General features: G+C 35.9%; 1 protein-coding gene across 1 annotated transcript; it reads right to left on the bottom strand.

Moving 5' to 3' along the window:
• Window positions 1-40: 40 nt before the first annotated feature.
• LOC135081572 (mediator of RNA polymerase II transcription subunit 29) lies at window positions 41-11,635 on the bottom strand. Its single transcript, XM_063976315.1, has 5 exons — window positions 11,309-11,635; window positions 11,073-11,134; window positions 10,065-10,149; window positions 2,743-2,841; window positions 41-229 (listed from the first exon to the last, which is right to left on the bottom strand). The coding sequence occupies exons 1-5, from the start codon at window positions 11,519-11,521 to the stop codon at window positions 113-115; spliced, it is 576 nt and encodes a 191-aa protein (XP_063832385.1). The 5' UTR covers window positions 11,522-11,635; the 3' UTR covers window positions 41-112.
• Between the last annotated feature and the right edge of the window lie 3,541 nt (window positions 11,636-15,176).

Here is a 15,176-nt window from a genome sequence, read left to right on the forward strand (position 1 = left end):
ACAACAACTAGGTACGTAAACCTCAATGAAATGCCAAAAGTAAATTATAAAACATTATTTATTGTACTATTAAATTAAATTATCACTATCCTTACTTGCTATCAAACCAGTATCATTCGGTGGGGGATATATTCTGAGCAGCCGCAACTAACGTGTCGTGGATGTCTTTCGCGTACGAGATTTGCAGGCGGACTGTGTTCAGGTATTGAGGGTAGCTTAGCGGTGTGTCCTGGAAAAGAGGTTTGCTTTATTTACTTCACTGGCCATAAAGAAGATGAAACAATAGACAATCGAAAAACATAAATTAAATATGCGCTGACAGCTGGACTATTGTTGGGTAAAAATCAAAATCAAATTAAAATCAAAATTATCTTTATTTGTTTAGACTAATTAAATTAGTACTTGCAAATCGTCAAATGCTCTTAAGGAGCCTATACATGTCTCATTCTTTTTTTGCCCTACCAGCGCTTCGAGACAAACATTTGGCAAGCGCTGAGAAGAAGCGCCGCAACAAACTCAGTCACCACTGTCTGCTGGTTTAAAAATATAAAAAAGTAGGAAGTTACAATACATTTAGAAGCAAGTTACTTACCACGCGCTCCCGTTGATAGAAGGTGGCCTTTAAGACTGCCATCTAGCACGAGACCGCGTGGCAGTTTTGATACATATATATTTTATGTCAGGTATATCTTTCCTTGACCAGTCCCCGAAGGCAGCGCCTGTTCACAGACATGACGTGTGAACCAGCCATCGCTTCACTCGACCATATTAAAGGGAATGTAACGACCCGCCTCACACGCCACTACCCCAGAGACATTTTACAACAAACAAACAAGGTTCAATTTTATAAAACATTATCTATGTTTAAATGGTTGGCTTGCCTAGATTTCCCCATTAAGATACTGCATTTATCATTAGAGACTTCGAGTACTTAGTATGCGATACGACGGTGTTATTATTTTGAGAGTCAATATTTTATCGCGCCATATTGCAATTCAAGTAGTGACAAATATAAAAAAACATTGTAGAACTAGTAAGACGACTTTTAGAAGATTTTAGTCCAGAGTAACAATTATCATTTTTCTCAGGGCCTATAATTTATTCTATATTCAATAAGCTTGCCATTTCCCACTTGATACAAAAGTTTTAGAGTAACTGTCACGGTGACAAAAGTAACCTGTGGGTCTAGACAAAGTGCAAATTATAATCGCAAACCAGTCGAAAAGTGGTCGAAAAGCCCCTTTTTTGTATGGAGTTTTGACGGATTCGATTTTCGATTCGATCAAAAAGTGCGTTTTGTCTAAGGGGGCTGTGCGCGGTAACTTTTGTCACCGTGACAGAAACTTTCTTCATAGATAAGAATAAGTACAACATTGTCTCTATTTTTCTCATTATAAAAGTGTAAAAGAGAAAAATATACTTGTCACGGTGACAAGTCCCCATTGCGCGCGCACATTAAGCCGCCCATTCGTTACTAGCATGTAAAGGGCGTGGCTTTATTTTTCAAGGTTTGTATAATACAACTTGTTTACGTCAACCATCTTAATATTCTTGTTTATGATGACGTTGGTGCGTTAAGTTGAACCGTACATTGTATGAACTTAATCAATGATCCGAGACAGCCAATCTCAATTGATAACATTGGATGCGAGATAGATAAATGTTGAGTGAGGCCTATTTCATGATGTACCTAGAGGCTACGACATCTTGTTTTTGACCATTTAGAGGATTTCCCTTTTTTTTTGCCAAGGAACCCTAACTGATTATACTTTTCCTAGCGGAACCCCCGTACCACTCCGCCCGCACGCCCTGTCCCTCCCTTGTGCGTAAACAAGTCGGTGCGAGCGAACAACGTCGGTCACGAAACGTGGGATAATATTTTTTACGGAACCCTTGCGGCCTTTCCACGGAACCCCAGGGTTCCGCGGACCACCATTCGGGAACCGCTGATTTAGATCACATTATTGTCATGGTCAAGTATAGGTTTATAAAAAGTTTGCTGCAAAAACTGTAAGAAAATTTATAAGGAACTTTTTCTCTTTACTGCTTTAATATGATTTGATCACTCACTACAAATTGTTAGTACCTATGTAAGCGTTAATTAATGAATTATGTAACCAAAGTCATTCCAATTTCAGAGCTATTGTTATGACTTTGATTGACAATTGTCCAATTTGCATTATCGTGGACTTACACAAGTGGAAGTTATCAAATCGTTTGTTTACAAACGCAATTAAGATGACGATGAACTCCGTGTTTGTGTACCGAAATGCAAAGTAACTGGCTTGTACTAGTGAATGTAGGCCAAGCAACTCATTCTGCCTCCTTCTTTTTAGCGGATGTAAATACGTAGGTCTTATTTTAACGATTTTATTTTGATTTTATGTTGATCAAGCTACACACTCCCCAAATCCTTAAACCACTGGCGGTCCCATTAGCCGAAGTGGCAGCGTGGTTAAAAGGATACTGGGGCGTCCCAGTAGCGTCCCAGCGCCTAAACACGTGCTTCTTCTTCTTCCTCCGTCCCTCACTGATGAGGATCGCGACCACAGATAGTGTTCCTCCACAGACTGCGGTCATAAGCTATGTGGACCCGTGCCGCGCCTAAACACGTGTTTAGGCGCTTCTAAAAAGTCATCACCCAAACTTGGGTTGTGACTCCCACTTTTAATATCTCACACATATTAATATTTCTGTATGGAAGATTAACTTTTATTTCCAAATCTTTCATGAGTATATTACCTGTGCTGTGGGTCCCAAATCTAACCGCGAAGGCATCACGTTGAGGGGCAAGTAATGGGCAGCCGACTGCGCTTGCTGGATGCAGGTCACCGCTGTACGCTGAAAGCAAACATAAAGGTAGATAATATAGTTTTAACGCACTTGGCCAGTCATAACGTTTATTACGATTATATGCACATAGCTTTCCATGAACTTTAAACTCAAAAGATACTTTATAGTCATAAAAAAACTTTCCTTAAGTTGTAAGAAAAGTTTATCTCGCAACGGTACTTATATTGTTTATTCGTCATTAATATTAAAGCCATAAAATGTAGGATCACCTCATTTTTTATGTCTAACACATTACATAACAGCATGATCAACTCTTCACAGAGTGGACCGAGGGTGGAATATTAAATGTCAGTGTTGACAGCCGATAACTAGTCACGTAAGACATCAGATATCAAGTAATAATAATTGAGATACGGACCGTTGCCGGGTCAATAAGTTAATTGTTGCACTTATACTGTTTACTCGCTAGGACTTCACAAATACGCTTACATTGTAACACTATTAGTCTCCAAGAGCATTTGAAAAACACACTAATTAATGATAAAATAATTTTTAGATACGAAAATTAAATTGAAATGACAAGCATAAAATCCAGACACAAAACCATCCATATAGTAACAATCATTGATCAAATTATTGTAACATTTTATAATTGATACCATTTTAAAGTTGTCTAACATACAACAATTTGTAAAGTGTAGACAAATGATATGAATTATGGAAAAATATTACTGCAATAAGCAGAAAATACCCAATTACTCACAATTGTTGTTGCAACTATAATCTCAGGATGAACACACATCAGAAGAGTAAACATATTTGACATTAATTAAATAAGAAATGTAAATATTAGTAATTTACATTGTGCGTCATAGCACTCATGTTGATTCATCATGTAACAAATTAATCTGAATATCATTATCATTCAATTTCCTAACTGAGAGTACAGAAGACCACAACATTTTGTAGTATGAAACAGGACTACACACATTAAAAAGTAAATATAAATAAATACACTATCCAGAGACATAATACCCTGTTACAAATATGTAGTACCTAACATACAGGATTTTATTTGGGTACATCTCTCAGCTTTCTCCAAAGAGCAATCTAGTAAAGATAAATCAAAATGGTCCAGCAGTTTAGCCTCGTAAGCCCGGATGTGCCTCAGAAGGAACTGAAACTTTGTAGTCAGTAACGCCGAGACATTTTCGGAGGTGATTTCGAAGTATCGCCGGATGTGCCTTCAGAGGAACTAAAACTTTAGCGATAAAGGAGAACGGCAGCTGACGTACACCTCATAAAATGTTTGTTTTGGATTCACATTTATACAATTTAATAAACAACTAAAATTGTTAATTTTCCAATAATCTATACATTTTTAAAAGTTGGGATTAGTGAAAAAAAACATATTTAATGTAACTTGAAACAAAACGAAAAAAAAAGACAACAAAACGCAGCCGGAATTTAATTGATGAATGGATAAAATCGATTAATAAATCGATAACATTTTAACCGAATAACTAACGTCTTTTTACTGTATTATTATATCAGATTAAATAATTAATTATTAATCAACACTACACTGTACGATTATAGATATCTTAATTAACTTATTCTAGTAAAATAATATAAAATCATATTTTTGTCTCTGTAATCGATTCTCTCATCAATCGATAAGAATACAATAAAAAAATACTTTGACAGTTGACAGTATATTGTCACATTAATGTCAATACAATTTACTGCGTTCGTGCTGTTGATTGTATTGTCGTGTTTTGCTGTGTTTTATGCCCTTTAAAACATTAGCTACCATAACTTTTATCTACGTTGAGTTGAGCCCTCTGCTCCTCCGTATACGAAAGTAATTGTTTCGCGAAAGGACGCTTTTATTATTGTTGCGACAAGGACGCTTACAAATCGACCCGCTTAGTGTTATGGACACTTTTTTTGCTCAGGCGCAGAGTCTGTTGTTTGTTTGTTTGTGAAGTGTTTTATCATCTTGTGACCAGAATGCCGAATGTTCAATGCATTAATTGTAACGTTCGTTTGAGTCGCATCAGGCGGCACGTTCTGTCAGATGAGAGTGATGTTCTGGTGAACACTATCCGGCTATGGACATATCCTAGAGAGGTAACATGACTGTGAATATTATGTGACTTAATGACTTCTTATTCTTCTCATTGGTTATTGGCCACAATGTGTAAAACATAATAAGTATATCAAATAATGCTCAACAAGTCAATCTGTCATTTCAACAACATGCCTATTCCCTACACATGAAATGTGTTGTAGATAAGATAAATAACTTGAGCTTATTTCAATATTCTATTTCCAGTTGACACCATCAGACCTTATTTGCCATGCTTGCTGGCAACTAGCAACACACGGGTCAACATCCTCTGACAATATACCCAGAAGACAAGTTGGTCATCAAAATGTCTGTATTGTTTGTGGACGGTCTATATTAAGGATTAATAGACGAAGAGTTTTTATCTCAATGGATCCAACCACAGCAGGTAGTGTATAGTTTTTATCTTTCCTATTTATAAAAATATTTTTTCAATGGCCTGCGGTATGGTGATAGGAAGTTAATGTTATCAAAGTTCACCCTACCAACTACGAGTAGTATTGGTAGGAAGCAGTGTTAGGGTTAATACTGGGAAGTGTAATAGTGCTTTTTAAAATCTTATTTGCAAGAATAAATGAGTTTCATTAGTTTTTTTTATTTTTAGTAAATAATCTCAAGACTGTCAGGAATTATTATGATTTCATCTGATTTTAGCTTACCCAAAATGATGAGGCTTGTGTACCATGTTGGCTTCGAGCATCAAGAACTAGGGATGTACCACTGGTGCCACCACAGCCAGAAAACCAGTCTACAAATCCAACTGTGCAAAGTGAACCTGATCCAAACGCAACCTGTTCTGTATGTGGAAATACTTTGCTTTCTACTATGAGGCAAACATCTGCCACAGAAGAACAGAGGATAATGGAAATGATTTCCCACTTGATGGAAAACCAGCAGGTAAAGTGTGTGTGTGTGTGTGTGTGTGTGTGTGTGTGTGTGTGTGTGTGTTTATCTTTTTATGTTAACATTATGTGGTTTTAAAAGTAAATATCATTAAGTAGATAAATAGATAGACAGTTATGAATGTCAAAGATAATAAAAAAAGATAGCCCTTATGGGGCACTTTACATACATATCCTTATCTTTTGGGCCCTACCAGAAATTAGAAGAGACGAAGACCTACTGATTAATCACAAGTCACAAAATCAAGTAATACATGCACTTGTAATTATGTCATAACATCGCCTACCTGTTGAAATTCAGACTAATTTTAATTTTACAGATGCCACCTTCAAATGAACTCTGTCATGCCTGCTGGGGACGTGCACAAGAAATAGAGTATCCTCAAATAAATGTAAATGAGAATGATGTTGTTCAGCAACCTCAATTTATTTCATTGCCTAATATGCGACGAGCAGCTGAAACACCAAGACATTGCATTTTTCAAGAATGCAGTGGGCTAGAGCGACATACTATACCAGAAGACACTCGCCGCCGTGTATTGCTACATTTTAATTATTTTATACCAAGAGGTGCACGTATCTGCAGACAACATTTAGAAAATGAACAATATGATAGTTTGTACTCAGCAGAATATAGCCTGGATACATTTAAAGCTGACTACATAGAAGAAATTGTATTTATATTAATGGAAGGCTTAAATAATGTGAATTATGAAAATATTCAAAACTACCCTGATCATCAAGTCCTGTATTTTATAGGTTTCACAAAGAGGCAACACCAACAGATTTTGGATGAAACACCCAATCTTAAAAATATGCATCGGGGTAGTTTTGCATTAACCGTACTTCTGTGCAAATTAAGAACAGGGGACTCTGGGGACAGATTATCCTGTCTTTTTCAAGTTCCGCGAAGAACTTTGGAAACGTTGATGTCTGTGGCTAGAAATATTTTAATACGGGACTATGTACCCCGACATATAGGCTTTGACCACATGACAAGGGACCAAGTGGCAGCTAAAAATTCTATCGTTGCTGATGGTATTCTGGGTGACCCTGATGTCCCACCACAGCAAAAACCAGCCATTAGCATTGCAGATGCAACATATTTGTACACTCAAAAGAGTTCTAACTATTTGTTTCAAAAGGAAACATATTCCCTCCATAAATATAGGAATTTGGTCAAACCATTTATTTTGTGCTGTTGTAATGGGTATATCATTGATGTTCGCGGACCATATAGTGCCACTACAAATGATGCGACAATAATGCGCGAATTGTTAAATAATCCGGAATTTAATAATTTCTATGATGAAAATGACATATTCGTCCTAGATCGCGGCTTTCGGGATTGCATGGATGCTTTGCACGATAAAGGATATATAGGCCATATGCCAGAAACAAAAGAAGACGGTCATTCACAGTTGACCACCCTTGAAGCAAACAGGTCACGCTGTGTGACTATAAACAGATGGGTGGTTGAAGCTGTGAATGGCCGTTTTAAAAGAGATTTTAAAATATTCCGTCACGAATATTTTAATCGTGCCTGTACACATCTAATGGACAATTTTAAAATAGCTGCTGCGCTACTAAACACATTTTGCACCCAATTCACCGACTCTCTCAATGCTGAGGCGTTTGTAAATATTATAAATGAACGTATGTTCCTCCAAAACACGATTGCGGATTTAGTTTTAGAACTTAACTTAAATAGACGCAGTGCAATATTTAGTCCTATTGATGGCACAACCATGGCATTCCCAAGGCTATCTATGAACGAACTAATTCTTTTTGCTTGTGGCACCTATCAGATCAGACAGGCACGGTCATACGTAGGTGAGCACTTTAGGTTTCATGGCATTTATACCTTGGAAGTGAGTCGAGACCATATACCTGGATTGGAGGGAACCAATCCTTTGTTGCTTCGAGCAAAAATAAAATCTCGCCATTCATCAGGGAAGACATATTTTGTTTTTATTGTGACAGAGAGAAATATGAATGGACGAGAAGCAATAATAAGTTATTGTTGCAACTGCATTGTGGGGCTTAGAACTGTAGGGTGCTGCTCACATGTAATGAGCATCATCTGGTACCTAGGGTATGCTCGCCATGAAGGTATAATGCGACCAGCTCCCTTCCTAGATGATGTAATTTTAAGAATCTAGTTGTATGGTAAGCTGTATGAAATAAATTAATTTATATCTTAAAGAAATATTGTTTAATTTATTAACAATAGTATATTACCTATCCTACCTATCACCTACTCAAGTAAGTAGTGCAATCAGGCCTGAGTCAAGTTACATATTTTATTATAAGTGTGAGAGTAATTCTGTCTTACCACTGAACCACTTCTTTTTGAATATGATGAAGATTTCAGTCGCTAGCCGCTTAAGTTAGCCATATAACAGCTTAAATATACTCTAATGATCATAATTATTACACCTGGCCAGCTGATGGCGGTTGTGTGGGAGACAAAATAAAACATAACCAATGATATTATAGAACTATAGATATGTTACGTTCATAGAAATTACGATTTTAATCCGTGCCGAGCTATTCCAAATTGCACACATTGACAAATGTAACTGATAAGTGAAACAAAAGATACGAAATAGCACGCAAATGAAAGAGATAGCTATAGTTTTAACGATTCTGCACTAACTAATCTATGTCCGCAGCGCACGCATCCTTATCGCTCTAACGTCAAAACAAGATCGCTTTCTCTTTCTTAACTTGAACATGGCGCATGGCGTCTTGATTGTTTGCATAAATAATTGAAAATATAAATACTAAATAATTTTGCATAATCACATGTGGTAAGAGATCCCTTGTATTTTGTTTACTTTAGAGTCATAATTGGTACACTTTCGAAACACACACGATGGCATTTTTTATTTATTTTGGTAAGAACACAGGAACTTACGGTGTGGTACACGCGATTGCGCACGACGCAGGCCACACGAAGACTAAACACAAGACGTCCCAATTGGGACGTATTTGAGTATTCACAGCGCGAGCGCTTATAACATATCTGCTTTTGTTTTTATATAATATCATTGAACATAACCTAACTTCTTAAAAATGCATATAACTTTATAACCCCAACTTTATAAAATCTACGAATAATAGCCGCAATAAAGTAACATTTTTGCCTAATAAATGTAAATGTTTCGTGGCGAAACACGAGTTTTTTTAGGTGTACTAAACCTTCATACACGCTTGCCGTTCTCCTTTAAGTTCAAAAATTCGCGCCTATCGAAAAAAAATAGTGATAGTCTATGGCTCAAAGTATTCAAAATTAGGTATCCGAACTTATTAATATAAAAAAAACAAAATGTCACTGTCAAATTATCATTTTTCTTTGACAAGGTGGTTCATCCGAGAAGACGTGATGTGCGATTAATTTTTTTTCTTCACGTAAACGTAGTTTAATTGCAAAACTGACCAGTATAATTTAAGTTAAAATACTGCTAAACAAGCAAAAAAATTATTTTTCCCAATTTGAAGTAGTTTTATAATATTTTTTTTCGTTTGAAAATAATAGTTCTTTGCAAGGAACATTCGGTCTTGATGGTGAAAGTTTTATTTTTGTATATTTTTTCTATTGAGATGGGATTGAGTATTGGACTTTTAAAATTATGATATGATTGGGAAAATTTACCATGAGAACATTCTGATTTTTAGTTTAGTAAATATTATAATTAACATGAATATTCACTTTACTTCTTGTACATTCTAACCTATCATTAGTGTATGTTATAAAACCGATAGTACTTTTAAAAGTACTAATTATGAAACATTAAATAAAATTAAAACCGTTGTTCCTTTTGCGTTACATTTATTAATATAATTATTGTATCTTTATGTAGTATTAATTTATTAAGAAGGTTACATTTATGTTTTACTTTAAATTATAAAATACAATTTATTTACTTTTCCTTTTTAAAGTCTGTAATACCGAATGTTCTTTTAAGAGAAAACATTTTTTTATTATTTTTCACCTAAAATAAGCTCTATGCACTATTATATAGGGCCCCTGAAAATATGGATGCAAAAGAAAATCTCTAACATAGAAATTTTTTTACTCGAAGTGCTCGGCGTTTACTACTTCAAATTATTCGTTCTTCTGAAAGCACATTCGGCGATACTTAGAAGTCGACAAAATTTACTCTTCGGTCTTACGAGGTTAGGCATGAAAAGGTACTTCTTGGATGTAACATCAGTATCAAGTATTAACTTACCAAATGTAATTCCATTTGATCACACAATGAGAAAAATTCTTCCAAATTCTTGTCAAATCTGGGCACTGGGTTATCCATTCCTTTTCTGGAATAAGAAAAATGAGAAATGAATACTTATCTATACTAATATTATAAAGCTTAATTAAGTATAAACTCAGTTCAATATTGGCACGGTAATATTATCATACAGTATTGTAACTTCATATAAACGGACGAAACGCGAGCTTTCCTTCGAAATTCAAATCTCGGTATGCGCTCGACATGCAAAAGTCGGGGGTGTCGCGAATGTGCCACAGCAATAAACGGACGATGTGTTGTTTTTGAAACAGTGTTTTTTTTTATAAAAATATTTACAAGTACCTATTTATACAGGGTGTATGATGATATCAATTTTCTGACTTTTCACCATACCATTTATATGCACATGTTAAAATAGGCTAGTGTCCACTTGTAAACGCATTTACCTAACATTCTGTATAATAATCAAGCATTTTGTACGCCTTTAGTCGAGGCGCATACATTTTCGTTCGCAAATTCATAAGATTTGTTACTAAATCTTAACACAAATATATTTTTTTAATTAAATCTACTAATCACAAAACAACATGCATTATCCTATTACATTCACAAAGTATTTTGTTTGTCAAAATAAAATAAAAAATTACAATCGCAAAATACATCCACAAAACTAGATAGAAATTCTAAGTAGGCAGATGTAATGAAAATAGGGTCTGCAAGTGGGCAGCCCTATCGCATGTTGTCATACCGCGCGGTTGTTGACATTTATTTCAAAAATATGGCCGAGTTGGAATACTGTATAGATAGTATTACCGTGATATTGGTGTGTTCTAATGACATTATAATATTGTTAAGTTTAGGATTAAAGATGCTATCTGTACTGCAACAAATAGTTTTCAATTATTTAAGTTAGTTTTCATCTTTTTTCAAGGCTGACTAGTATTAACAAATATTTAGGATTGTAGCAGAAGTATTATTAGTGACACTTACTGTGAACTTGAGTCCGTGTTGTGATTTTGGTGCAGTATTTGAGCTGCCGATTTGAGCGTCATCTAAAATGAAAAGCAACTAAACTTAGCAAAAGTAGGTGAATAGTTTAATTAAACTGACTTTAATAGGAAGGAATCTTCAAATAAAAGATTAGACTTCTTAAGGAAATCTAAATTAGAAAAAGAAATGACTATTTTAGTCAATTTTCACAAGGTTATGTCTACCAAAAAACTTACTGGTATGGACTCTCTAAGAGATCCCATGAGGGTCTTGACTTTGGAAATATTATCCATCTTATCCTGTTGGGGCTGCTGTGGCATAGCTGGCTGCATTTGTTGAGGAGATTGCTGCTGCATTATTGGGCCAGGGACTTGCATCTGCATGCCCACGTTAGGGGCCGCTCCAACGGGATTCATGGGCACATGCATGTTCATTTGGTTGTGATTCATGTTTATGATTTAAATGTTGTTTGTTTGAGTAAATATTTGTCGGCAAAAATCTAGTTTTCTGCAAATACAAAATTTACAAAACAAAGCTGCAAGCTGTCAAAAAAAAATCTGTCCTGACAGCAGCTGTCATCTGTCACACCACAGATTAATAAATCTGTCAAACAAGATTGCGGTCCAATAAAACATAATAGCGACTGTTGAACAGGGCTATTGGCTAACTATATAAAAGTTCGATTTTGATAGTAATCTGTGGTAATAGAAATTAAAAAAATATTTCAATCGAAAATTCGATTGTCTTTTGACAGTTGACAGCGCGGTAGATTTGTGTTTACGTTTACTGTTTCCTTTTTTTGATAAAAGTTCTAATAGGAAAAAAGCGCGGGAAACGTGAGCGTGACGGGCGCGTTTTTTATTGCTAATTTTAAAAACTTTTTATTTACTGATATTACGTGATCAGAAGGGTTTATTTATTTAAATATTACTTATTTCTAGTGTGTGTATATATAGTTTGTGTAGTTTGCTGATATTTAGGTAAGTTTTTTTGATATTTCTTTCAACATGAACGAGCCCCCCGATCCTTCGGGGGGTTTCGTCCCTCCGCCAGCCAGTTTTGTCACTGTATTGTCAGAAAAGGAGAATGAATCTGGTAATATGGACACTGATAGTTCTATTAGTTCTTTACAAGCGGCTGTTTCTGAGCATTCCCCTAAAATTTCTGCAAAAAGGCGCCGAAAGCATTCCCGCCATCTTAAAACTTCAGTTGTTGATTTTACCAAAAAAGACCTTACGAATACCTCGGCTGTATCATCCCCCGCTCAAACTCCAATTAGTGATTCCACTAAAGATAATGTGACAAACCCTGTGATTGCTTCTGCTGTACCGACCTCATCTCACACTCCTATTGGCCGCCAAATGTACAAAAATTCTGATTCTGCACCTTATGTAGTCCATGTACAAAAGATAGTTACTTCACCAGACTCTGGAACCACACTGCACCCTGTCATTTTTGGAAAACTCCTGCAAAGATATTCATTCCATAACATTATTAAAGGCAGTTTAAAAAAAATTGGTCGAAATAAAATGTCCATAGCCTTCTCGAAAAGTGAGGATGCCAACTTGTTTCTCATACACGACAGCTTAGTGATAAACAACTTAAAAGCATTTATTCCTACTTTCAATGTGACCAGAATGGGCCTCATAAGAGGTGTTCCTGAAGAGTGGTCTGATGAGGAAATAATTGGCAACATCACTGTCCCTGAAGGTTGTGGCAATATTATCAAAGTTAGACGCCTAAACTTTAAATCGTTTACTGATGGCTCTCCTGTCTGGAAACGCTCACAGTCTGTAGTGGTGACTTTTGATGGTCAAATACTGCCAAAGCGAATTTACATGTGTTATAACACTTTGCCAGTTGATTTGTATGTATATCCAACCATACAGTGCTACAATTGTTGTAGGTTTGGTCACACTAAGCTTCAATGTAGGTCAAAGCCTCGGTGTTACAAATGTGGTCAATCACACACCGGTGAATCTTGCCAGGTTGATGAGGAGGATGCTACTTGTTGCTTATGCAGTGGGTATCATTTTGCAACTAATAAATCTTGTCCAGAATTCTTAAGGCAAAAGAACATCAAGACCTCTATGGCTAACAATAGTATATCTTATGCAGAGGCTTCCAAAATACACCCACCTGTCTCAAAATCATATGCTGATGTTTTAACCTCTAAAGCTAGCCCTTCAACATCATTTATTAGGCATGTGGATAAGAATGTAAATAGTAATGTAAATAATAATGTATCATATAAAAAAACAGTCTTTATGAAACCAAGGTCAGCTCCACAATTAACCAAGGGTTATGATCAAGAGGCTCATAATGCCCTTATCAGAGATTTTGCTATACCTACTCCTTCAAATGGCTGTGCTCTAACCTCAGAAAAAGAACAGGATTTACATAACAATCAACAATTTACTCTAATTAATTTAATTATTTCATTAATTAAAATAACTCAATCCAACCCATCACCGTCCCACGCTGCTAATATAATTGATAAATGTTTAGAAGTAGTTAAAAATGGATTCGCTGGCAACAGTGCTGCAGTGGAATAGCCGCAGCATTATTAACAAAAAGTCAGATTTAATTTATTTATTGAACAAGTTCGAGCCCTCTGTCTTTGCCTTGGCAGAGACATGGCTCAAACCAATGTACAGTTTTAAAATAAAAAGTTATTCAGTAGTAAGAGATGATCGACCTGATGGCTATGGTGGTGCTGCATTACTAATAAAAAATAGCCTACCATTCACCTCAATCTCTCTTCCTGCTCACAATGTAAATATGTCTATAGTAGCTGTAAATGTAAATAATGTATGTTTTGTGTCTGTATATATTCCCTATCCTTCATCTGATATTTTCAGTGTGTTAAATGATATTTTTTCCATGTTACCTAGACCTTATATAGTTTTAGGTGACTTTAACTCACATCATCAGTCCTGGGGTTGTACATATACTAATAGTTATGGAGAGGAACTAACAGATTTATTGGATTCACACAACCTATTTGTCTTAAATTCTGGTGCTCCAACACGTCGTTCACAGCCTAACCAAAGTAGCAGTGCAGTAGATCTATCTATTTGTACTTCAAATCTTGCTCCTTTATTGACCTGGGAGGTTTTATTGTCATCCTTTGGTAGTGATCATTACCCCATAGCTATTCATTTCCCTAATTTTAAAGTTTCCGTCTCCAAACAGATATCTAGATCTCCCTTTAACCTACCCAATAGCCATGATAGTGATCTTTGGACGAAATATAGAAGTAGTGTAGTAAATAGGTTTTCTTCACTCCCAAGCATCGGCCCTGGTAACGAAACGGCTTGTGCTGAAGGTCTAGCGCATGTTTTAATAGAGGCTGCTAAAGAAGTCTTCCCCGTTAAAAATAATTCACCACGTAAAATCCCTTCTCCTCCGTGGTGGGACAGTGCATGTACAGAGGCTGTTAGGCAAAGGAAAATAGCAGAGAAAAATTATAGTAATGATATGTCAGATTCAAATTTCCAATTATTGTCCAAAGCTATTGCAGATACCCGTAAACTGTTCAAGAACAAAAAGTTTGAGAGTTGGAGAAAATTTTGTTCTTCTGTCTCTCCAAATACTCCGTCCACTGTTGTGTGGAGTTCCATCCGGAGATTTAGATCCGCCTTTTCAGAAAATAGTAATAGTAGTATTCCTGAAACCTTAGTAAATGATTTTTTAGACAAATTGGCACCTCCTTGGGTAGCTCAGGAGTTGATTCAGTGTCCTACCTACTTGCCTGTCTCCCCAGAATCTACTGGCCTAACCTCACCTTTCACTCTACACGAGCTTAAAGCCATTGTCAATAACACACATGACTCCGCTCCTGGACTAGATAACATACCATATTCATTTTTCTCCAATGTCAATGACAATGTTCTTGAGTATTATTTACAATTAATCAATTCCAGTATGATGACAGGTAATATTCCCCCATCTTGGAAATGTCAACTACTGTTGCCATTTTTAAAACCGGGTAAAAATCGTTCCGATGCATCTTCTTACCGGCCTATAGCGTTGTCATCTGTTTTAATTAAACTTGCGGAACATCTGGTTAAGAATAGATTGGAGTGGTATATTGAAAGTAAT

The sequence above is a fragment of the Ostrinia nubilalis genome, chromosome 20, assembly GCF_963855985.1.
Source record: "Ostrinia nubilalis chromosome 20, ilOstNubi1.1, whole genome shotgun sequence".
In the NCBI taxonomy this organism is placed as follows: Eukaryota; Metazoa; Arthropoda; class Insecta; order Lepidoptera; family Crambidae; genus Ostrinia; species Ostrinia nubilalis.